This window comes from Stylophora pistillata, chromosome 8, assembly GCF_964205215.1.
Source record: "Stylophora pistillata chromosome 8, jaStyPist1.2, whole genome shotgun sequence".
NCBI classification, from domain to species: domain Eukaryota; kingdom Metazoa; phylum Cnidaria; class Anthozoa; order Scleractinia; family Pocilloporidae; genus Stylophora; species Stylophora pistillata.
Window position 1 is genome coordinate 17,926,129 of NC_142526.1, and position 25,520 is coordinate 17,951,648.

General features: G+C 36.0%; 3 protein-coding genes across 6 annotated transcripts in view; 1 reads left to right on the forward strand and 2 right to left on the reverse strand.

The window, feature by feature from the left end:
• The window catches only part of LOC111329373 (ATP-dependent chromatin remodeler CHD4), a 34,107-nt gene extending 16,155 nt beyond the window's left edge, over window positions 1-17,952 (reverse strand). The window contains exons 1-23 of one of the 4 annotated variants that reach the window (XM_022934067.2): window positions 17,778-17,952; window positions 16,199-16,305; window positions 15,562-15,672; window positions 14,810-15,121; window positions 13,040-13,205; window positions 12,604-12,867; window positions 12,479-12,507; window positions 11,895-12,038; window positions 11,349-11,525; window positions 10,728-10,794; window positions 10,577-10,623; window positions 10,095-10,172; window positions 9,404-9,618; window positions 8,372-8,476; window positions 5,795-5,833; window positions 5,231-5,315; window positions 4,470-4,535; window positions 2,277-2,468; window positions 1,817-1,953; window positions 1,422-1,485; window positions 1,133-1,270; window positions 529-650; window positions 141-314 (exon numbers count right to left, since the gene is read on the reverse strand). In XM_022934067.2, coding sequence (XP_022789802.2) covers window positions 141-314; window positions 529-650; window positions 1,133-1,270; window positions 1,422-1,485; window positions 1,817-1,953; window positions 2,277-2,468; window positions 4,470-4,535; window positions 5,231-5,315; window positions 5,795-5,833; window positions 8,372-8,476; window positions 9,404-9,618; window positions 10,095-10,172; window positions 10,577-10,623; window positions 10,728-10,794; window positions 11,349-11,525; window positions 11,895-12,038; window positions 12,479-12,507; window positions 12,604-12,867; window positions 13,040-13,205; window positions 14,810-15,121; window positions 15,562-15,672; window positions 16,199-16,305; window positions 17,778-17,835 — 2,897 coding nt within the window. In that variant the 5' untranslated portion in view covers window positions 17,836-17,952. Of the gene's footprint in view, window positions 1-140; window positions 315-528; window positions 651-1,132; window positions 1,271-1,421; window positions 1,486-1,816; window positions 1,954-2,276; window positions 2,469-4,469; window positions 4,536-5,230; window positions 5,316-5,794; window positions 5,834-8,371; window positions 8,477-9,403; window positions 9,619-10,094; window positions 10,173-10,576; window positions 10,624-10,727; window positions 10,795-11,348; window positions 11,526-11,894; window positions 12,039-12,478; window positions 12,508-12,603; window positions 12,868-13,039; window positions 13,209-14,809; window positions 15,122-15,561; window positions 15,673-16,198; window positions 16,306-17,212; window positions 17,231-17,777 lie in introns of those variants that run through there. The other 3 variants (XM_022934066.2, XM_088730267.1, XM_022934068.2) reach the window with 3 other exon arrangements.
• A 2,989-nt stretch (window positions 17,953-20,941) lies between these two features.
• Window positions 20,942-23,635, reverse strand: LOC111329409 (translocon-associated protein subunit gamma). Its single transcript, XM_022934116.2, has 5 exons — window positions 23,471-23,635; window positions 23,222-23,348; window positions 22,487-22,579; window positions 21,711-21,842; window positions 20,942-21,086 (listed from the first exon to the last, which is right to left on the reverse strand). Exons 1-5 carry the CDS (start codon window positions 23,595-23,597, stop codon window positions 21,017-21,019), a joined length of 549 nt encoding a protein of 182 aa, XP_022789851.1. The 5' UTR covers window positions 23,598-23,635; the 3' UTR covers window positions 20,942-21,016.
• A 69-nt stretch (window positions 23,636-23,704) lies between these two features.
• Window positions 23,705-25,283, forward strand: LOC111329395 (BTB/POZ domain-containing protein 6). The gene has a single exon (XM_022934095.2). The coding sequence runs from the start codon at window positions 23,776-23,778 to the stop codon at window positions 25,117-25,119; it is 1,344 nt and encodes a 447-aa protein (XP_022789830.2). The 5' UTR covers window positions 23,705-23,775; the 3' UTR covers window positions 25,120-25,283.
• The last annotated feature ends 237 nt before the right edge of the window (window positions 25,284-25,520 follow it).

Sequence of the window (25,520 nt, forward strand, 5' to 3'; positions counted from 1 at the left end):
AAACCTTCATTGGACGAAAAAAAAAAAAGAAAAAAAAAAAGAGGAAGAACTTGCACTTTCATACAAATAAATTCTTGATCTGAAGTTGTAAGTTAATGCTATGATCACCACAATATAAAATCATATCACACTTAACTTACTTTTGCACAGGGCTCAGTTCTACCCTGACGATGAGCTCACTCTTGGAGGGAATTCCCTTCAAGACATCTGCCTTCAGACGTCTCAACATGTGAGGGCCTAGAATATCATGGAGCTTCTTGATCTGGTCTTCTTTAGCTACATCTTCAAACTCTGTCAGGAAAGTGTTCTGGTTCCTAAAGAAGAGAGATTACAAGCAAAATACTTAAAACAACAAAAAAGATAGAAAAAAATTAAAAAGATTCAACCATTAAGATTAATTTTAGCATGTCAAGAATACAAGAAACTGTAATTCACTTCAATAATTGATTAAAATATAACACTTTCAATAGCATGAGTGGTATAACTAGGGATACAACTATTTGAGGCAGAGTTTAAAGTGGTGTATACCTGAATTCCTTTGGATCCAAGAAGTTAAGAAGGTTCCATAGTTCTTCTAAGTTGTTCTGCAGAGGTGTGCCTGTTAGAAGCAGCTTGTAATCAATAGAGTACTCACTCAGAATCTTGAAAAACTGGAAAAAAAAAATAGATAAACATCAGTCATTTATTGCAAGCTTAAGAGGTAATGGCTGGTTTTAGGAATAAAAGCTTTTGGATGGCACAAGAGTGGTGAAGGTCAAACTTACAGTCAGTGATACCTAAACAAAAGGTACATGGAAATAACAAATAGCAATGCCTTGAGTGTTTGAACAATTCTTGGTTATGGTGATGAGAGGAAAGAGCATCGGCATTGAGTGGTAGCCAGATCCATATTTAGCTAGAACAGGGCTGTGCAACTGAATGAGTAGTGCTTCGTGTTGTAAAACTGGGATTTGTAAGGAGTCTTGTCATGAACAAATCATTATGGGAGATACAGCTGTAGTACAGGTTGACAATTATATGATATAAGCCTCACCAAGATTCTTTTAGTACCTTGCTGCCCATTAAATTGCATGGTAAATTATAGTTATCTGACTAAAAACATAAGAGTTCCGCATGTTATTAGTGGTCTTACCTTAGACTGCTTATTCTTCAGTCGGTGAGCCTCATCCACCACTAACACAGCCCAGTCAATGGACTGCAGTGTAGTCATATCAATGGAAACCAGTTCATAAGACGTCAATACCACTTGAAACTTCACTGGATGATCTTTCTGTAGACAAAACATAACATATCGTCTCAGATTTTCCTATTTCAAGGAACTGAAGAGTAAACCTCAAGGGAGAAACAGTAATTCTCTTTAAATAAATCAGAGGTTTTAAGTGGAGAAGACAGTTGTGATTACTATGGGGCCCAACACAAACCTTTAATTTATGTGGTTTCAGTCCTGTCTTAACAGCATCTTCATCAAATGAAAAATCATGATTCCTGTCAAAAATTCAACACCTCAATCAACAATATTCAGGCAACTAAGGACCTTGCACAGTTTACAAATGAAAAACTACTTAAAATCCAATTTTATTTTTACACACTTGTTGCATGACATCTGTAGGGCAAGATGTTACTGGTACCACAATGGTACCCAAATTGTGGAACATCTCTCTTCAAGGGAAACAAATGTTAGTCCTAACTTCTCAAACCTTCCCATCTTTTATCTCTACCAAACAGATTCTACCATTTATGGACTTGTTTTTCTACTTCGACAATTCTTTGTAAAAAAAGATGATATTTATAATTTCATTGATAAACTTGCATCAACCTGATTGTTGCTCTGCAGACTTTATCACCAGCATAGGTTACACAATACATATCAGGAGCCCAAAATTCAAACTCTCTTTCCCAGTTGATAATGGTAGACAAGGGAGCACTGATCAAAAATGGACCTGGCGAGTGACCCTAAGAAGAGATCAAAGAGAAATGTATAGTAGTAACAGATTAATCAATTTTATTGTTTAGGAATATAAGTCTTCCAGTGAAGTGCAAGGCTGTGGCTAGTTCAGTAAAAACATGACAGGATTCCAACCTTAAATCTGTATATAATATGGGTTGGAAGATTTAATGGCTATAAGGTCAGCCTGCTGACCAAGAGGGCCAAGAGGTATAAGTTAAAGCCCGCAGACTTGAAGTTAGACCTGCCTGAAGTAGTTTGAAACAAGTAAACCACCAATTACAAGCATTAAGTACAACAAGTATGATTATTCAAAGGTAAATGAACTTACCTCTTTCCAGATCGTGTACAAGAATGCAATAGTCTGAATAGTTTTACCAAGACCCATCTCATCTGCCAGGATAGTGTTAGTGCCCTGTGCCCAGGAAAACCGTAACCAGTTCAATCCCTCCAGTTGGTAGTCATGCAGTTTGCCAGCATTTGCTGCAATGAATTCTGGCTGTTTTTCGTACTTGTCACGGGGCTGTTCAGTTAAGTAACAAAAATGGTTGTTGAAAAAGTACTTAACAATCATCATGCAGTCACTTTCAAGTGTGCTAACAATGTCTTGTACTGTTAGTTTGAAACTATTACATTTGGAATATTAAAGCATGGCAAAATTTAAGGCCATGCACTTTCTTTTCTTTAAACATCATTCAAGGCTGCAAATAACTAATGGGCAGTTGCCAGTCACGTTGTCCGCTCAAACATGCTTTTGCTCTGACACTACCTGTTTTTTGGCCTGTCAAATTTTAACAGTCGGAACTCTTGCGATAGTGAACCCAGATTGCACAGTAATCCTTTTACAACTAAAAAACAACTGAATCCAAGTCGGTCTGGAAATAAAAATTACAAGTTAATAATTTTACTACTCTTTACTGCAGAAGCAGCCTTGCATTGAGTACATGGAACGGTTACGCAAGATACAACCGCAATTGTCCATTTTACTTTACATCTGGCAAAATCACTTATAATTAGATATTACACTTTGGCAACAGGACTTGATGACATTGTGGAAATTTGCGACTACCGGGAATTTCTCGACCACTAATTTGTCTACTTTTATATTGTTTTTTTTGTTTTCTTTCGGAAACATGACTGTTGTCCCTTGTGATTATCAAACAGTTAAAAATTAAAATTTCTTTGAATGAGTTGGTAAAGGACCGGCCAAGATGTCCGGCAATCCAAGGATTTGTCCGTTCAGTATCCAATTTTGACCGGACATTGTCCATTGACTGGCCATTATTTGCAGCCCTGTCATTCAACATTTAGAGAAATTTAGACCAAAAACATGTGAACTAACTTTGTGCTTGTGTTAAGGGGCTGAAACTGGACACTAAACACAGTTTATTTAATTGATTACATTGACAAGCTGGAATTTAAGTGTCATTTGGGTTTCTTAACCTTTAAACTTTATCTACTTTTTATAACAATTGAGTTTAATCATTGCAAACTGAAGTTTTTTTTTTTTTTTTTTGCTTACAGAAGAGGGCAAGTGGTCATATAAAAGTTAATTCTTTTGTTTCTATCCAAAACCACATTTCTGAAATTTAGCATCAGTTGTCAATATTTCAGTTCCAATATTTCATATCATATTTTATGTTTATATCAGGTATAATGTTCCTTCTTAAAGGCCCATTTTCAACCGAGATGCCTTGCGCACCCAGATCATTTTTCATATATGAAAAATACGCTATTTTCCTCGAAGTTGCGGAATCGCTTTGATATCTTCTTCCATCTTACTAATTAGGGCTTTCAAAGTTCCATCTTGAATCATGTGCGAACAACAAACTATCGTGGTATCCATATCAGTAAATAGTTTTTAATTCTTACATGTATGACAGTGAAAAACGTCATTTGAAAAGTTGATGCCGCCGAAGAAGCGGTCTAGAGGAAGGCCGGCTCTGCCTGGCTCCACAAAGGTTATTCAACTTCGAGAGTCTGTGTATGATTTATGGAGGGCAAGGAAAACAACAAAGGGTTTTGGTAACACTACAGACAGTGCTTTTGCAGAAATGTTATTGCATTGTTCCTACGATGGAACTAGAGACTCCGGGGAGATTTTTTCGAGGTGAGAATAATTATTTGACTGATTTTTACTTGAGATCCTGAGATATGTATGTAAGCGATCTCATTTGTACAAGTCATTATTCTATAATTGAAATGCATAAAGTAAATCAGTTTTGGGCAATATTGGTTATTTGTTTATATTTTATTTAGTGTTGAAGCCGAACAATTTCCTTCAACATGAAGTAAGCTTTGTACAAGTTTTATACACAGACTCGATTTATGATTTTTCAGTCTCAAATATTTAGCTGCAAATTTGTTTACTGTGTTCTTCACCAAATCTTTGTTTTTCTTTTTAATAGTGTTTGTGAATGACTATCAGAGTTCGCCATTTAACAATAGTGCGATTCCAAAACAAAAACAAACGACTGCAAAGGATCTCGGATGAAAATGGGCCTTTAAAACAAATGCTTCTTACATCATTGTCAGGTTTATCAGCATTATCAACTTTGGAGGAATCTGAATCTGAATTAGGTTCCTCATCCTACACAGGTAATACAAGCCACGTTAGCAGAAAAAATCACATCACAGTTGCCCCAATGGTACATGAATGAGCAAAGTACAGACTGTGATCATTAATTTAGCTGCTAAGTAATGAACGGAACTTTGGTAGTGAAAAATGTCAGCTGGCAAATGGCTAACCAATAAGGTACTTTAAACTGAAGAAATTAAGCTTTCCTTAAAAATTGTCCAATGGAAAAACAAACAACTACAGGGTAGGATATTTATTTCATATTTGTATCAGTCAACATTAACACTATGGCTTTCTTATGATGCTTGTTTTATAATTTACTGGATATTTATAGGGTAATGTTGCAAATAATTTTTGTGCACCAGGAATTCACTCTTCATAAAAACCTCAGTTAATTAAATAATTAGGATCAATACAGATTTTTAGTTAACTTGTCATAAAATTACCTTTAATCTTTCGCACAATGAGTGCAGTAACATAGTTAATATTTCATACTTTCAAAGCCACTTAATCATTAACAATTTTATTGATTGAAGTTAATAGTTGCCGCTCTGCATGCCTGAATAAAAATACTGTTATCTGGTTATGGCATGGAGACTGATTCCTGCACAATCGTTGAACTTAAATCATCTTCCTTGTCAAAATTATCAAAAACCAAAGTCCAAAAGTGTAACAAATTTGAAGTTCAAAACAATTTATGAACTCACATCACCAACTGGAGCTGGTTTCTTTACTTTCTTTTGCTTTTGGGGCTTCTTCTTGCCAGTGCCAAACTTTTTGTCATAAATATCTCTGTAAAAAAAATCATTGAAAAATGTAAAAATGAAGGGATGTTTTTCAATGGAAAGCACTGCTCACTTGAACAATCAAGTGTTAACCCTTTACAGTCAAATGTCAGTGTTCATACTCTTCATACTGCTCTCTATACATTTTCTGAGCTGAAATGGAGAATCTGCCGATAGATTTAACATCCTAAGTTAAAGAGCTTTTATTTATCTCTTTAATACCCAAGAGTGCTATATGGCATAAGATGCCATTACATGCTCAATACACCTGCAATCACAACTGCAACTTTTTGTCTTTGTACTGTTTTGGTCCAGGTGAGATCTCACAACAGTCAATGCTCTGAGGAGCTACAATTTAAGCTATAGTTAAGCAGTATAACCTATATGTATGAGAAAGATGAACAATTTCAAGGTTTTTTTCTTTCTTTTTGGAGACTTGTAAGTCTTGTCAGGTTCCCACCCAACACCTATCTGACAGTATCTCACCTGAGTTCCTTGTACTTGGTAATGTGGTCCTTGAAATCACTTAACAACAATCAAAATCAATCAAAACATTTATAAAATGCTCAGCGATACTACACAACAAAACGTTTAATAAGTTATTTATTATCCAACACGCCAAACTGTTATTTCAGTGCGGGCGAATTTTGCAGATATTTATTTAAGGGGAGTGCGTAACAGAAGTATGTGAAGCGGAACAGAATTGGCGCATTGTTGTGTCGCTGTTTCTATTTAATTAAATGAAGAAATTTTCTGGTCGTCAAGCTCTTTTTCTTCGTTCGATTCATCTAATGAACTTGGAGCTATATTTGCCAGCCATTCCGACTCTTCGTCGTCGGAAATATGATTCAAATTGTCGGCCACTTTTTTTTTTCCGTAACTACAATCCAATTCTTCGCTTGCGTGATGCGAGAAAACCTGTTTAACCAGTACTACAATAGATGAGTACAAATACTGCATATTTGTACTCGTCTATGGCGTTATTTGTACTCGTCTAGGTGTAGTTGGATAATAAAGTACTGTATTTACACACATATAATATGCACTTTATTTCTATAAAAATAACCATCAAAATTGCTGTGCGTATTATGCACGGATTCCATTGTCTGTCACGCACGTCCTAATTTGCATACATTAAAAACATAATAAAGAAAGTAACACATTTAAAGCTTGAATTAAATAGCCTATTTTTCAATGAAAAGTTATAGTGCATATTAAGTTTTTACTCTAAAATCAAGAGGAAAGACAAAAATCGCTAAATATTTTTGCAAGTGTACAAACAGGCATGTGGATCAGATTTCAAAGCGAATATGCAAATTTTGCCATGTGTGAAGAGATCTCTCGTTACACGGAATTTTTCAATGAGAAGCAAGATGAACGTGAGCAACAAATATTTCAGGACAAAAGCTTTATTTAAAGCAGTTCTTGATTTGCCATTATAAGCAAAAAACGTGCGAATTTCTTATGTGTACAACGAGTGTGCAGTGGAATTCATCGTAGCTATATTGTTGTTTACTTGACTTTATGGCCAAAAAAATGCGTAGCATTGGGTCGAAAATTCTAAAAATATGACAATTTGATATAAAGTCTTCAATACTTTCTGGACATATTGTTGCTCACTCATAATATTTACCGGGCCATGGAATCATCAAATTAGCTAGGCCTCACTTGAAGTCCTAAAGTTTGGTTTCAATAATGTCATAAATAACTAAGTAGCAAAAGATATTAGTGTTAATGATATAGTAAATTTCTTATTCTTGTTGTTTCAATAAATAATTGTACAAAGATTTAACTTGTCATTTTTGCTGTGAAAAACTTTTCTTTGATAAATTTAGTTAAAAACAAGGGTGCATATTATATATGGGTAAATACGGTATATAATCAAATAGGGCATACTGAATAACAGATAACCAGAAAGAACATATAAACATTTTTTTAAATACAAGGTTGCTGTGTTAGACCTATCAACAGTAATTGATTTAGCTTATATCCAAACTATTATAGTCTACTTCCAAGGCAGTTATAACTACATGAGCCAAAACTCCCTTAGTTAGTTAGTTAGATTAGTTAGAAACTTTATTAACATGTCAAAGAACCTTCTAGTTTGGGAGATATCCCATACTAATGTGGGAACACAAATAAAATGGATAAAAATTATTTACAAAGAATATTACCTACTTAAGAATAAAATTAAGTCATATCACGTATGAAAAAATATGAAATGAATTAAGAAGTACATAGAGCACAGCCCCTGAAGCCATCATCTAATAGGGAGCTGAGGTCACGCTTACATATGCGGTTTTTGAAACTAGCTAATGTTGTGGCTGATCTGTCAGCCCTTAAAGAAAAAATATTCGTGTTAATATTGAAATAACAAAATTGACTCTGACAATTTAACCCTTATATCACTATATTCTCCATAATGTTCTCTATTCATTTCCTAAGTTGCTGACAAGAAGAATTTGTTTAAATATGAACAGCTTCTTTAGTTGGTGATACTTAACAATTATTCCATGAGTATATGTTGGATATGAGATGGTAAGTAACCAATGAGGGGCTTAGTGCCAAATTGGCTATAACCAGTCTCATATCTAACAATCACAAATGGGAAAATTATTTTACCAATTTTCATAAAATCCTGAAAGTTTGGGTCATCCTCGGCATAAAAACCTGACGAGGTTTTCTTTGTTTCATGAGGTATTGTTTTGTTGTACACTATTGTTTATATAATGTTTTGTTGTCTTTGTTTAACATCACTCGTGAGCTTCACAGGTTTTTACACCAAGGATGAGCCGAGAGTTTGGATATTTTAGGCAAAAATTTTCAGCTTCCAACATTAATTAATTGCAATGCATCTCCACATATGGTGACTTAGAATATGAGCAGATTACTGGAGTTGAGTGAACCAATCAGAACACTACAATTACAATATCTGAAGTTGAAAATTTAACAATTTCCTTTCTTCATGTCCTTAATGTGTGACTCACGGCTGACATTGTTGGGAGGAATTAGATGCTAGTCACTCTTTGGGGTTAAAACCAATTGAAAAGACATAACACAAACCTGATTTGTGAGTTAATAGGATCATCTGGGTCTTCCCATGTGCTCAAGTTGTATGGAACATCTCGCCATTTTACAAAGTATGTTTCTTTGGATTGCTTGTTAGCTCTAGATTATTAAGTGAAATCATATATTTATAACTCAGGAATGTTCAGTTCATCACTTCCATTAGGCTGACAGAAACTTCTCCAGTAAGATACTAACTTGACAAGATATTTTCAAGATAGATGATCATTGTAGAACTACTTTGATTTTGAATTTTTTTGTGCATCTTAATTCTTTAAATTCAAACCTTATGGCAAATACTGAAAAAATTATTTGCATATATAAGTAAAATGGAAATAATTAAAGAAATACAACCAGAACAGCCTTATGGAATGGACCATTACAAAGGCGTTGGGGTGAGGGTGGGGCAAACACAAAATTGTTTCCAATAAATTATTTGGATAAAAATTTTTGCACAGAAAAGCAAAAGAAAAACAACAAAAATAGAAACTCTTTGATCTCCTTAAATCCCCATACTCCTATTACTCTTCTGCTTAGTACATCCTTCATATGTCTTATATGAGTAAAAAAACTGAGTTTTCTTGCCAATACTTAACAAATATTCCACGAGCGCGTGTTGGATATGAGATGATAGATAGCCAAGGAGGCGCATAGCGCCGAGTTGGCTATAATCTCCTCATATCCAACAAGAGCGAGTGGAATAACTGTTTTATTAAAAATTCCCCCAAGAAATTATTATTTTGTAAGAAAAAACTGGATTTTTAGCCCCCTTTTGATTTTAAGCTGACGTGTACACTTGCCATATTTGTAGATTATGGTATATTGGCTCATATACCATAATGGCTAAGCCAATAAAAAGTCTTGAATTGCATTATCCAATGATCCAGTTTTTAATAAAATGTATTAGACAATAATCAAACCAATATTTTAAGGCTGATAGTTACTTCATCATTTTGATATTAAACGTCCAGCAATGTAACAAAAATAAAGCTGTCAACATGCACATCTTCCCTTTTGATCTTTACTAACCTGTGTCGAAGGATGCGATGAATTTGTAGCCAGTCTGGTCGCACTCCATATCGATAAAACCTTGCTTCAAGGTTGCTTTCATCTTCTGCTTTACTGTTTTGTATCACATGTGCTGGGGTTTCCTTGTCCTCATCACCATCATCAACAGGTGGAGGTTCTTCCATGTCATTCTTGCGAAAATAGGCACGGTACATACTGGGGTGGTAGATCTCCAACTGAAGTTTATAAGAATCAAAACGCGTGCTCAAGACAGTTTGATCAAAGTGAATTCCATTATCACTGAGGAATATCATTCATGACGTTTGACATATTTATGATTGGTATCAAGTAAATAACACACACAACTCAAACAAAAGAACTTTTAAAGCAATTTTATTCAATTTGAAGACCCAAGCATACACTTTTTCTATTTTTTAGGTTTCATAAGCTCCACATTCTTTGCTTTAAAGGCAGAAAAACCTCATCACCAAACCATGTTACTTTAAAAGTACTTACAAGGTTAGCTGTAAAGAAACTTCTTTGATTGAATATTATATTTCTGATAAAGGGAGACCTAAGTACACATTTGTGATGGGGGACAGGGAAAGAACAGGGTTCCTTTGAAAATACCTGGAATACATAGTATCATCAGCAGAGTTCTAGAACACCTTCAAGAAAAGATTAATAAGCTGACAGGTATCAAAAACCAAACCTGAAGTTCTGTGATCCATGAGCAATGCCAGTAAGACATCTCACTCCATTTAACAAAGAATTCCCTAGTTTCATAGGTCTGAAAATTAATAATGAATATCCATCAAGATAAACCCTAGAAGTGTTGTAGTTTAAGTTTACCACTCAAAGATAGAGTGTGATATTGAAAGTGAAAGAGGTCTTGCAAAAGCCAAATTCACTGACATACAAACTAAGTGGATGTTATCATCAGAATCATGCGAGGGGTTGTTTCTCAGCGTAATCTCAGAAGTTTAATTTGTGAAGTGATTGATCCATTTTTCAGCAATGGTGGTGGCTGTAGGCCTCAAGTGGTATACTTCAGTTGCAATTGATCAATTTTGATTTATTGGTAAAATTGAACACAGTTTTAGAACAATAAAATTTTCAATGAAACTGCTGCAGTGAAAGGTAATTGAGGGTTACATATTAACTCTAAATATTAAAATCTCATTGGAGTCATACCTCAGGTTCAGTCAACTCTTGGGGATTATCTGAAGTGAGCAATGTATCTGCAAAGTCAATACACACAGTCATGAAGGGTCAGACAGACTTCACAGGAGTATGATCATTCTTAAGAATGAAAGGCATAAATGGCATAATTATAGAATTGTACCTTCAATTGGTAGGTTGACGTAACGCCAGTGGAGAATTCGTTCAACTTTGCCTTTAAGTGGCTCACTCTGAAAGTAAACCAAGATTTCCGAAAAAAGGTTAAGATTGCTATTTATAAGCCAATCAGAAATAGGCAACAGTAGAGAAATTTGTCATCTGCTTTCAGCTGTGTACACACTTGAATAAGAATAATCCCTTTAATTTACCATTCCAACCGGATTTTTCCGTCTGCACTTTTTCTGTTGTTTGATTTATGAAAAAAGAAAGGGAATGCAAAATATGGGTTCATTTAGCCACAATTCACACAACCATTACCAGGGTATTAAATGCCAGGTACATTTGAATTAAACCTTTTTTTTTTGAACGGTTAAAGAGAATGTTTAAATTACCAACCAATCTCTTGATTTGTTTTTCTGCCATAAGAATATCAGCAAATTAAATGAAACCACATAATAAACCCATGATCAATAAACACAAAATGCAAAAATATATTAAAATGAAACAAAAAAGGGAAAAGAGGATGGTTGAGAGATTGCCAAGTTTAACACAAATAACAAGTGACAAACTGGAAAGCAATTGGCTAACACTACACGGTGATATTGATTTGGTGAAGACACATTACCTTGCACCTGGGACACCTCCAGTCTCCACCAGGAATTTTCTTCATTGGTGGAATCAGACAATGCAAGTGATATGCTGATGGGCAGCTGTCACAACAAAGCAACTGTCCACCATCTTTACACACTCTGCAATAATCGCTGTGCATGTCTTCACTGGAATCACTTGTATTTTCATCTTCCTATATATCAGTACAAATTAAAGGGAAAAATCTACAAATCATTAACATCACCTGGAAATTTAAAGTTTTCTTTCATGTAACTTGTATAATACTTGAAAAAAAAAAAAAAGGAACAGAACCCTTACCATGCTAGCTCATTTTTAATGAGTAGTTGACAATAAGGAATCATTTGATCTCATTTTTGTCACACGTTTGAGAAAAATAAACCTTCAGCCTGTTGCCCATGATTCATTATAAAGAAAACCACACTTGATCAAAAATCTAATGTAGACCTGTGTTCCACAAAACTCTCTAATTTGGCACATTAGGAAGAACAACAAACAGTCCAGTCAGGACTGAACAAAAAGATCATAAAAACTGACAACTTACACAAACAGGACAACTCCAGCGTCCCTGTGGTGGTTCATCTAGGGGTGGATCAAGACAACGCAAGTGAAATGACAGTGTACAGGTGTCACACAACAACAAGTCTCCACCCTCTTCACATTCTTCACAGTAATCTTGATGCTCATCCTGAAAAAAAATTAATTATTTCAGTGCAATCATACACCTGAATAAGGTGATATTTCATATCCATTTATTACATTATTATTCTACCAGTTACCAGTTGTCTTTCTTGACAATTCTACGAAGGTCTCTTCTTCACATTGATCAGGAATAGAATGGATGGAAAGCAAAATTGGAAAGATGAAGAAGAGAAAAAATGGGATTGAAAAGAAGGGTGACCAAGTAAAGTAGAAAAAATATACCAGCTACAAAAGTGCCTAATTGCTTTTTTTTGTGGCCGCTAACCCTCAGTAAACCCTGTATTTATGTATTTTTATAAATTCCCCCTTACAAGAAGGGGTTAAGATTAGTTTTGATGGAACCTTTTTTGGTTACCTTCATGCACCTCAAGAAAAAAAAAGTTGAGTTCACTTGATCAAGTGGACAAAAGGTTGGCTACAACTTACCACACTCATAACATTGTCATCATCATTTCCTGTAAAAGAGACACTGACTGGTTAAAATGGTCCCGGGGCAAACAAATACAACACTAATAATATCTGTCAGAGAATGAATTACAGAACTACTTTACCTGCACTTTTCTTTCTCTCTTTTCTTTTCTTGCTAATTATCACCTTTTCCCTTTTCATCTTTGGTGTACTCTTTGCTTTTTTCTTGCTGTTCTTTCCACTAGCCTGGCTTGCATCACTGTCCTCATCACCTCCATCATCAAGCTTTTTCCTGTTTGACTTACTTTTGCCATTATTTTTACTATTACTCTTTTTTGATCTACTACCAGAGCTGGCTTCACTGCCACGATCACTGTCATCATCCAGGACTTTTGTTTTCTTGTCTCCTGTGAAATGGAACAAAAAGAGCAACTTTTATCATTGGTACCTAGTTTCTGTACCATTTAATGACTACTGGTTTCTTTTAACAGATTCATTAATGAAACAAGGCTTAAATGATCTACTCTTACATAAATATTAAAGCAATAAGGAAAAACAGCTTTAACACACCAGACTAACCTTTACTACCCTTTGATTTTGTTTTGAACAGCATTTTAATCTTGGTTCTAGATTTTGAAGGATCACTCCTTTCATTGAGGACTACATCAACATCATCTTCATTATCTTCCTCCTCCGCAGCAGAAATAGGACCAGAGTCATCATCATCTGATACATCAACAACTTCCTTCTATGCAAAAAAAAAAAAACCACCCAAATGAAGACATCAACCTTCTCTGTGGTCTAAATTCGTTTGACTGACATAAACAAACTTTCTGTCAAGCATTGACAGTGACTATCTTTATTTAAGTTTAATCTTTTCACACACTATACAAGGCCAGGCTTAGCAGGTAAGTTCCTGAATCATACTGAAGTCACACATGGGATGTTTGAGAGCTTTTTCTGATCCTTTCACTGGATTTCTTTGTTCACTCAACAGAAACAGTTCACATTAATTTCCCAAAAAAAAAAAAACTCAAGTCTAGTTACAACATACATTACCCCTTTCACTCCCAAGATCTCATAATAATTCTCTCATCCATATACCATGCAATTAACGTGATGTTAACAAGTTAATGCCCAAGTCGCAAATGAAGGTCTGGTGCCCTAGGAGCCTGGGGGCTGCAACCACAGTTACACCCAAGGCACAAGGACACCTGACTGGCCTGTTCCCAACCTACAACCCAGCCACAAGCCCCCCCCCCCTCCCTCCCGTGCCAAGCCCTGACAAGCACCCGTCACACTAGAGCCAGAAGGCTTAGAGGAAGGAAAATGAAGAAATAAATAAATAAATAAGTGAAGAAATATATAACCAAATAAAACCCTTAAAAAAAAATTAGAGATGGGAGGATGGGAATGCTGAGAAGCTATCCTCAAGGACGACAATGCCACGCTATAGTACAGCCAACACAATGCAAGCACATGGGAGAACAACACATGCACTGATAAGGATAACTGCTGGACATGATCCACCCTAGGCCACCAACAGCCACAAAGTTGCTGCAACATCACTGAACACATACAAATGCCAGGCAAATACTACCAGAAGGCTAATATGCTAACAATATGCCAGGAGAACATTATTGACCAGATTAGCTCCTACTTGTTACTAAAAGTATGTTAAATTCCATTTAATAATATCTAGTTCAGAGAATTTGGTAATACATCAATTGAAGATACCCTTATTGATATTTCCTTTATTCTCATTACATATCTGCCTGATATTGTTTGGACATTGTAATGAGAAATTCTGTCTTGGTCACTCATGGGATTTTAAGAATTAAGAAGGCAGTTGATTACTGATATCTTCCTGCTTGTGTTTTAACTACTGGCCATTTCAATTCCTAGACTGACTCAAGAGGAATATCTCTTTACAGTATCAATACATTTTCAAGTAAAAGAGTGATGCAAAGAAAGCACAATGTCAACTAGGGTAACTAAAATCTCAGTAATACAAATCATAAGAAAGGTATGGTAGACAGTGCAGAGAACGGGTTAAAGGTGAAAAGTGATTTTGCAACCTGCAATCCTTGTAAGATATGTAATAATACACTTATGATTTACAAAAGCACTACACAAATGGGACTAATGTTAGGACACACAGGCTTCTCATGCAACTTTTCTTGAACACGTGCTGTAACATCATAACAGTTTTGTATTTAGTACAATCAAACTGCATATCTACAGTAAACACCTTTGAGTTTAGCCTTACACTTAAATTAAACCTCACAACATGAAAACATTGCAAGCTCTAAGCAAATGAAGCTGTAAATTCAAGTACTATATACTTACAGCTCGTTTAGCTGGCTTTGTTGACTTGCGTGTAGTTTTCTGCTTTTTAGCTTTGCTTCCACCTTTAGGACTTGCAGTACTTGAGGAATTAAGGTTCATTCCTTTCTTCCTTTTGTAGTCACTCCATATAGCACCAAGAAGGGAGTTCACCTTGGTATGTGCTGTGCCAGGATTAGCTTCTACAATCAGGGGTCGTATCAGTTTGTTGAACTTCAAATAAGTCATTCCTTGTTCATCCTCTTCGGACAGATTCACTTCAACATTGTTAAGAGAAAACTGTTTTGCTACTGTTTCTGCTTTGGATGGTTCATTCTGAAAGATAAGCCATATTATGAGCTGATCAGGATCTAGTTCAACCTCTCTTATGCAGCTTTCCTGGGGAAGAACTTACTGACCCTCCAAGAGGTGGCTAATGATTCCACTCAAGTCTTAACACTGATGACAAAGATGACCAAAAAAAGAGGCCAGTAGTAAATATCATTGTTCACTGCTCAGAGGAGATCAGATCATGGGAGAGGTCAGCATCATTTCTCAGATAACTTTATGTTAAGTGCAGTGACTCAAACATCTGGTGTCAGACCCAAAGCCCAGCTGTTGTTCATTTATTCCTGATACAGATTTTTCAAACCAGTTCAATTTTTCCTCCTCTGTGTCTGTTATTCATTACATATTAATCAAACTAGTTTGAATCATTCAAAGCAAGAAAACCAGAACATGCATAATGGTAATCTGCACTTTGGTAGCTCACTAACATCCTTGTTATTGTGATCATCAGCATTTGTGTCTCCAGACAGAGGCTCTTTTTCTGGTGCTGCACTTGTCTTTATCACTGACTGCTCTTCATCTGAGACTTTCACATCATCCTGTAAAGCATTTTTGACCTTTTCGTTAGGATCAATCCCAAGAAAAACTCATAGGAATGTGAAGTGAATACTGCTGCTTACTTTACATATATCTGAACTGTGGTTATGAAATGTATATGTGCCCGAACCTCGCAGTAAAGCACTATTTAAGCAATAGTGAAAATCAGACCTGAAAAAATTCAGGCCTGTATGGGATTTGAACCACTGACCTCTGTGATACTAGTGCAGCGCTCTAGTATCGCAGAGGTCTAGTGTCGCATTCGCTCTACTAGAGTGCTGCACTAGTATCACAGAGGTCAGTGGTTCGAATCCTGTACAGGCCTGAATTTTTTTCAGGTCTGATTTTCCCTATTGCTTAAATAGTGCTTTACTGTGAGGATTGTGCACATATACGCTGCTTATTTTGTCTAGCAAAATTGAAAATCTAACCACCTTGTTGAGTCATTAGAGGAATGAATGTAATTGAGATAAAACGGGGTGTTTTACAGGATACAGGATGTAACATTTATCACAGACACTGACATACCTCGTTTTCATCCTCTCTCTTACGCTTCTTTGCATTTTGAGTCCCTTTTGCTGATCCAGGGTCTTCAGTTCTTCTCTTCTTTGCTTGTGGTTTCTCAACATCCCCATCTATTAATACATGAAATACACACATGCTCGGGTGATATCAAAAAAGGGCAAAATAATTACATTTGTGCCCATAATGTACAATAAAAGAGCTTAGTCTGGTTTCCATATCAATACTATGTTTGTTGCTATTATGATATTGAAATAAATCCTAACTTAACCAAAGTATTAAAACCAAAACCAAGAGATGTCTCTTTTCCTTTCAAGGTGGTCTCTGTAAAGAAAGTAATTGCTACATGTACATCCCTTCTAGGGCTAGCTAAATTGAAAATGATTAAGAATACAATTTTCTCTTAATAATGGCTCCATTTAACCAGTTGCTGTCCTAGAAATGGGCCAGGGTTCCTCGTGAGTTCACACGTTTGCTATGGTGAAATAGCATGGTATAATTTCTGTTGCAATTGAAGACATGCACCTTTTGTTGCCTGTGCTTAAGGCCATGCATCATATGCCACAAAAATTGAACACAACTTTTGCAATGTCCCTTGTGGTGTGTACATCTGTACAGATTACTTGCAAGCATGAATTAAGCAAAAATTTGGACCGAACAATTCACTTCAAAGTTGTGTTCTGCAATGATCACACGTTTTAATCAAAAGGTAAAATCAACCATAAAGGTTTAGGGGTATGAAGAGAATCCCTAGGAAAAAATCTTGCTAGCAATGTCATGTTGAAGGATATTCATATATCCAGAAATTAATCCTTTAAAATGTAAACCTCAAACTTCTCTCTAGAGAGAAATACTCCTCAATTTTTAATAGAATCCCTCGATAGTACCATAACATCCTAATATACTTCACTATTTAAACCCAATGCTCGTGTATAAAAAATTTGGCTGACAGCGATTGACGATGATCAATAACATTAGTCCAGCGGAGAACACTTGGAGTATCAGCAAAAAAAAAATCACCTTTTTCTAATTACATAATATTAACTTGAGTCTTTTTCCACAAAAATGGGGTTACGTACGATTTACGGTTTTTAAAGCCCAGGGAATTGCTGTTCTTTCCCAAATCCCGCACGGTTTTCAAGTCCCGGCGAGCTCCAGATCTCGAATATACCGCGAACTTTTAAATTTATGACATGAAGTTAAAGAAAAAAGTACTTCGTAGAGAAGATAAGGCTATAACTCTTAAATTTTGTGAAGAAAGATATTGTACGGAGTCGCTCATATAAAATTGCTCTGAGGACATTGAAAGGGGACTAATCTTGTCATCGCAAAACATGTGTCATGTACTCTCATCACTGAACTAGAGATGAACGCGCCAATTCTCAAAACAAGACATAGTCACACTGGAAACTTAGGCTCTCTCTTACATAAATATCGCACTTCGTCCAAAATTAAAACAAGAATAGATTTTCCTGTTCACCTTGATACTTTGAAATTTAATTGAAGTCAGAAACGGAACAAAAATGACAATTTCTCCGATAGGTATTCACGCGCACATGCAAATCACGAAAATTACGGTACCCACCGTTGGAGCCTTCTGCTGATGATTGTAACTCTTTCTTTCTGCTGTTTACCGAGGACATTTTAAGTCGTCACATTTGGGAAGAGAATTTAGTATATTAACACAAAGAAATAGGATATTATGTCCAAGTGCGAAAACACAGGAATTAGTCGTTTCCCGAAAGATGGCGACTGCGCGATATGCAGAGCTGCTTTGTCTCTTCCTTCAGAGTCAGTCTCTTAAGGAGAAAGTAAAATATTGATCACCGAGGAGTCACGAAAAGACCGAAATACTCCACGTCTTGTCAGAAAAATTAAAAAATATTTATGAATGATGTGCTGAAATGACAGCTATTTTGACAGAATACTTGATCTGTTAAGAAAAATGGATACTTAAGGGAAGGAATCAATATGTGTGATGTAATATATACTGTTTTCTCTTTACAATCCATCACGTGACTTTTAAGTTTCCATTTCACGGAGATCTTGCAGTACACCGGGATAGAAAATCATTCCTCTTCACATAGTAACCGGTAAAGAACAAAAAAGTCACCAAAAAAATTTGAGAACTCAAGTGTTGTTTCAGAAAAGTACATAACACTTCTTCCTTGATTAAAGAAAGAAAGTAAAGAAGCCTGCAACTTTATCTGAACGATGATCAAGTTGTGAATTCTCCTCACCATGACCTTCTCTAGTTGGCCAAATGTTAGATAGCCCATAATAATCTTGCCCTCTGTGATTGGCTGATTGATCTATTGATTGACAGAATCCTACTTTACAGCTAAACCACTCCCTTTAGCTTTCCCCCTTTGCAGAACTGAATAAAGGTGCACACTAAGGTACCATGACAAAAAAAAAGGAGGCTTTTGATTTTCATAGCTTTGTTTGTTGTCATGAGATTATCACTCAATTCCTTTATCAATACATTTGGATCAACCACTTTCTGTTGGTAGGTAACCAACTTTTAAGAAAATAGAGTTGTTGCAAAAATTGCCCCACTTCCCCCTCCATCATTATACATATTGATTGATAGCCATGTATGTGAATAATCTGCATGGCAATCTGGAAAACCTACCATATCTAATCATTAGTAAGACTCAAAAATATCTGTCCAAAATCTTTATTTGACTGCAAGTAATATATAAGAATCCTGATTTTTAAAAAAAATTCCAGCAAAAATGCTGAAAATTTCAATCTCTTTTCATAAGTTTTTCTCAAGTTTTATCTTCTCTTTCAGTTTTCATGTCACGGCGATAACAAATGGTTGCCCATGATATAGACTGAATACCAACCACATCAACAGCAGGAAGACCAAGATGTCACTTTCCAATCGTTATTTTTTTTCCGCAGAAAGTGCAACAGTACAACATGTTCTAGCCACTAGGTGGGTATCAAACAACAAAATTAACTTCTTCCAAATCTTTAGGGCAGTTAGTAATATTGGTAATAAATTTCTTTTTGTGAATTAAACAGTTTAGAGTCCATACTGCCAATATTGTTTAACTCACAGGTTACTTGAAAAGGACATGGTCTTTCCTCAGCCCATGAATAGAAAAATTAATTGTAAAAATTAGCTATTTCCGTAAATTTTAATTTGTCAAAGGAAAGTCCTATGTTCCATTCATTAATATCATAGCGAGACCATAAAATTAGTCTTTCTGTTTGGTGTTGCACCATTCCAGTACATCTGCACTATCTGAAAATTTTTTACAAACCCATCAGTTTACTGCATCTTTTCCAAGAACTCTTGTCAGTAAGAAATGCTAATTCCATTATTGAGATCACATAAACTCTACAAGAAGTTTAATGCTCTTTATTTGCAGAGAGTCAAAGGATCATAGAGGCATGGTATGTAAAGCCTGTTTATGAGCCAGTTGACCCATCAGGCCACTGCTTAAATCTGGTTTCCATAGCATGAAGTGACTAAGAGTATTTCTACTCCCCCCTGGATGGAATGCTAGTCCACTGCAGGGTTACCCCTGACATTAAATTTGGCGGTTCCCATTTATTCTCCTGGGTGAAGAGAGGCAATGAGGGAGTAAAGTGTCTTGCCTAAGAACACAACACAGTGTCCCCAACCAGGGCTTGAACCTGGACCACGCAATCTAGAGTTGGGCACACTAACCATGAGGCCACTGCACCTCAATAGAAGCATGGAAATGACAAATCTCTGGAGAAAATAACCCCTTAAGTTCTGCCACATGATGTTACATCACAATGAATCAGCAAGAAAAATGAGATATATAGTTGTAAGATTCTTATTAAAAGTAATTACAGCTTGAAATTTACAAAAGGGGCCTGTGGCAAAGTGATAGTATATGACTGAGAATGTTATTTGCCTAAAATGAAGGACAACCTGGGTGTCCGCATCCCTCTGTTTTAGGTGCCATGGGCATGATAAAATGAGAACAGAAATTCATCAAAAGCTGTCATCAGAGGATGCATTTTTAGATTCTGAAAGTGTCTGTGCTGAATTTTACTGCTATTTGGACAAAAAGGATTAGTGCCTAAATGGCATCATGATTGGCAATCTTTGCCTCCTTAATTCAGAAATCAAATGAGATTCCTTGATTCTGTGTCACTCAAGAATCAGGTCATTTAAAACATAAAAATGTGGTAGAACATGAGTGACACTTTTCTGTCCCTAATATGCCACATTTTCACCTTACTACAACATAAAATTAAGTGCTTACAATTTAAACATGGCTTACACTTATCAAGTAAAGAACTTACTTGAAAAAAGGTATCCATAAACAGAATTATTTAATCACACAGGTAATGAAAAGGAAAACACTGCAAGGAACTGAACAGACAGACAGACAGACATCTATATTTATACAGGATAGCCCCTTCAGTGTAGTAAACACTGGTATCAACGGGGGTCCTGTTACCCACCCATCCCACCCCAGGGGAGGACATCCATCACACAGTAATCTCGTGCGTGGGAAATTAACGTCTCCTGCCCCTAACCCTGCAGGAGACAGGACCTCCATTTATTCGTCCCTATCCGAGAAGACTAGAATATCTAACCATTACTTGATGTTATAGAAAGGTAGCATATTCTTCTCAATTATTTTAAGACCCTGAGTGTTGGTCCGGCCGGGGCTCGAACCCTCGACCTCCCGCACAACAGTCCAGCGCTCTAACCAATTGAGCTAACCAATTGAACATAGTAAAGCACACAATGACTCTGGTAACTAAACATTTATTCAAATCAATAAATGGAAAACAGGTGAGCCACAATTGCAATGATCCATTTGTTTCCTAGGAGGATGATCCTGTAGACAGCAGAGCTAGAACACCACCAGCCATAGATGTAGAGAGCAGGTAGTTTCTTAAAGACTGTTAACGAAAATTGTCTTAAAAGTGAACTGCAAAGTGAAATATAGCTGGCATATACTCACCCAGATAGAAAAAAAAACCCCTACATTTTTCAAAGAGGGTTTGACAAACTAATCCTTGTTTGGGTTGTCAAAGATAACTCAGGTTAGTGAAGTTTCTTAATTTCCACCAACATTTAGACAACTTTGAACTACTTTTAGTCTGAAATAATGCAGGACAAGAACTTAGGAAAAGGTTCATTACCTTCCCAGGGTAATATGGGATGGAAGTCACTGAAATTTTTGTCAACAGACAGCCAACAGTCAGCTGACAAGTGGCTTTATTACCTCTGCTGAGTTTTTCAGTATAAAATGGTTTTATCAACTTAGTTGGTAATAACAGATGATGATTATCATCTGTTATACCATATATCAAATAATTATATTATCATCAGTTTCTACCAAATGTAGTTATGTTAATGACACTTACTCATAGCACTGTACTTTGTAATTAAGAATAGAAGAAAAAAGAGAAAAAAAAAAAAAGAAAAAAAAGTGACTTCAACAAAAACAGCAGGATTTGAACTTGGTGCAAAGATTATAATTCCCAAACTACAGAAAGAGTTTAAAAAAGATACGCAGCAGGATTAAATGTTCGGAGAACATAAAATGAAGCTATTAGAACCAAAAACAGGTACAAGGCATTGTTGTAAAATATGGAGAAGGTAACAGCTTCAGTTTCAGCAACATTGTTCTTTTTCCAGAGGATTCTGAAAAAAAAATCCAATTTATGATGGCATGAGGTGTAGACTAGTTTGAAAACTACACTTTGAGCATAACTGCCTTCTGAATCAACAAATAATGGTCAAACATTGTGTCTTACTACCTAAACAAATGACAGAATATGACAATGTGTAGAAAACAAAAAGCCTATGTCATAACACAGTTAATAAATGATACCATCTTCATTGTTCTGGTTTCTCAAAATTCAATTCTTGTGAAATAAAAATAATTTTCTAAGACAATATGAAACATAATTTTAGTTTCTTTACACAAATCTGTTATGTTGTGGTTAAAATCATTTCTTGGTTTGATTTTCAAGTCCTACAACCTTATGATACTGTTAAGTGTGACTAAATACATCCACATAAAAGTCTGTGCTAAATAAATGTAAAAATGTAATGTAAATGTAATTAGTATGGGACAAAAGAAAATTAGAATGAAAGTGACTTGAAATATTTTCAACAACAAAAAAAGAGAAAATACTACAGTAACATAGTCCACTTACAGTAAAACAGCACCTTTGAATTGCATATGCTAAAAAAGGCTGTATAGCCAATCACAAATGCCACAACGTTAAGTCTGCATTATACTGAATAAAATACAAGTATACTAAAATCGATTAAATATAAACCTTTCATCCTTCTCATCGCGGTTCAGCTTCTTATTAGAATCCAGCTCCATGTTAACTTCTTTAGAAACTGAGGCATCTCTTCGTTGGGCAATCCTTTAAAAACATTGCAGGCATCTTAGTTTAAAAAGTAATAATACAATAAAACAAAATATAATAAACACATAGATCTGACAGTCAAAACTGGGTAAGATTTCCAAATAACCTTATCCCATTCTAAAACAATGCCCTAGTCCCTAAGGTAACTGATTGTTTCATCCCAGTCTTTTTTCATCCAATACTGCGAACATATTGAAGTATGGGGCTGTGCAGAAATCTTGGCCAAAACTTTTGTAGTTATTTGTACTTCCTTACTCAGATCATTGACGCTTCTATCAATTACTGGATTTGCCTGTAGCTATATTGAAACTGAAATGTTACACTCTTTGTTCATCAGAGATCTTTGTTATCAACCTTTCTTTAATGATCCTGTCATGTGCATCATTGAACTAAATATTATCCTTGCTTTTGAGCAGCACTCACTTCTTAATTACAATTACTAGGTTATGGACACATAAGTTTTACGAAACATTTGTCTAATCCAAAGCAGTTTGAAATTTCACTGTCGTAGAGAAACACTATAGTTCAGCCAAATATTCTCATCTAAATACTACAACGGAACTATTCTGGCAACATTTACCACTGACTGACCAATAAAAATTGGAAACGTAGATACACAAACCGCATCGAATTACTTACTTATGTTTCAACTGAAACTTAACGTTCTTGTAGGCAAAAGCCACCAGCCACGTACTGATCAGAGTCATCACGACGAACATGATGCCAGATGAATAAGGATCCATTTGGTGAATCCTCCAAAACAGCCCTAATAAAATATTAAATCACGCTAAAAATACATTCTCGTATTATTAAAAGACATTCCGACAAACAAAGAGCGCATGCAATAATTTTAAACAGCGAGTAAATGCTGAAAAAGGTCAGGCTTACAAAGAGGAATGGCTGAGACGAAGAATGCGTTGGCATAGAATAATGCCGAGGACTTAGTGGAAACGGTTCTGCTGAAATTTTGTAACAAAATTTCGTCTTCTTTTGTGAGTTTCTTGCCGCCCGCCATGTTGAATGAGTTGGCACGGAAAAAGGAATTGGTTGAGGAAGACTGAGAAGTAAGTAAGGAAGTACTAGTTTGTAGTCTCCCTCGGATATTTTAAAACGCCTGACGGAAATCTGCAGTTCAAGTTCGAGTTCGCGCCGTTTTGTGTAAACGATCCAGGTTACATTTCAGTAATGCAACCATGTCCGCTCAGAAAGAAGCGTGGCAAACGGAACGACCAACTATAAGATCAAGAAGCAAATTTATGTTTAACAACGAGCTCCTCAGTGATGTTAGTTTCGTTGTTCCTGTGCAACTCGACGAAAATAGCAACAAGAAAGGCAGGAAGGCTATTCCAGCACACAAGTTTGTCCTTGCGATAAGCAGCCCTGTGTTTTTTGCCATGTTCTATGGCGATCTAGCCGAGAAGTCAGATTCTATCATGCTTCCTGACTGTGAGTACGAGAGTCTGTTAGAATTGTTTCGCTTTGTGTATTGTGATGAAGCGAGGCTGACTCCGCACAATGTCATGCAAGTGCTGTATTTGGCTAAGAAATATATCTTACCCTCACTTGTTGAGAGATGTAATGAATATCTACTCGAAGTTTTGAATGTTTCCAATGTGTTTTGCGTCTTGTCTCACGCCCTGAACTACGGAGAGAAGAAGCTTGTGAGTCACTGCTGGAAAGTTATCGACAAGGAGGCCGAAGAAGCCTTGAAAACAGAAGGATTCGAAACGATAGATAGATCCTTGTTAGAAGAACTTGTCAAGAGAGATTCTCTAAACATCAGAGAGGTAGACTTATTCAGAGCAGTCAATACCTGGGCATTAGAGGAATGTAAACGTCTTGATATGACAGCCAATAGTGCATCCAAAAGGTCGATTCTTGGGGACAAGGTTGTGAACGCAATTCGTTTTCCAGTCATGAAACGGAATGAATTCAGCAATTTTGTTCTTGACTGCAACATATTAACTTCACATGAGGCCACAAGTATGGAGGATTATTTCAAAACCCTGATTTTAAGCTCACCAAACCATTTCTCAGAAGCTCCAAGAACTGGCCTTCGCCAAAGATGCTGTAGATTTAACTCTGTAGTTCTTGAAACTGGATTAACCTACAGCTCTCACCACAGTGACTATCTTTATTTTTCAGTAAATAGGGACATTGTCTTGTATGGGATTTGTTTGTTTGGAAGTGAAAATTGGAAATACCAGGCTACAGTAACAGTCAGAAAAGCATCTAATGGTTTATTTAAGGCCACTAAAATAGGAAGATATTCTTCTTTACCCATGGAATTAGAGGAAGAAGAAGGTAGTTTTTACGCCTTTGATATTCTGTTTGACAAGCCAGTGTCTCTAGAGAAGAGCACTTGGTATTATGTGAAAGCTTCCATGTCTGGTCCCATCATTTGGCAGGGAAAGGGAGGAGTGAAGTCCATCCAGTGTCCTGGGGTACAATTCAGCTTTAAGGACCACCCAAAGAATAATAAAAGAACCAACATTGCAGAAGGACAGTTTCCTCAGTTCCTCTTTAGTTTGGAGTAAATTCCACTTGCATGTGGTATGGCTCGTTGCAATATTCCAATGGGCAACTCCAGAAAGGAAAAGAGTTGGGTATGTGTAAATGAATCCATACCTCATACTGTAAGGTTTGTTGTCAATACTCTGACTTAAAACCTGTTGAATTAAATGGTATTTAACAACAACAACTTTTATTTTTATTGCACAAGTACAAATTATTCTATACTTTGTGTTTGAGAATTTCAAATGATTTCAAGCTATGGAAACAAAGACAGAGTTGCTTGTCATTTTAACAACCATTTAAAAAATGACCTCTATTCTGTTATCTGGACCTCATGTAGTTTTACATCTTGTTTTTGAGGATGCCTTTATTCTAGGTTAGAACAAAGAAAAATGTTCGAGATGATAAAATTCTCTTGTCAATT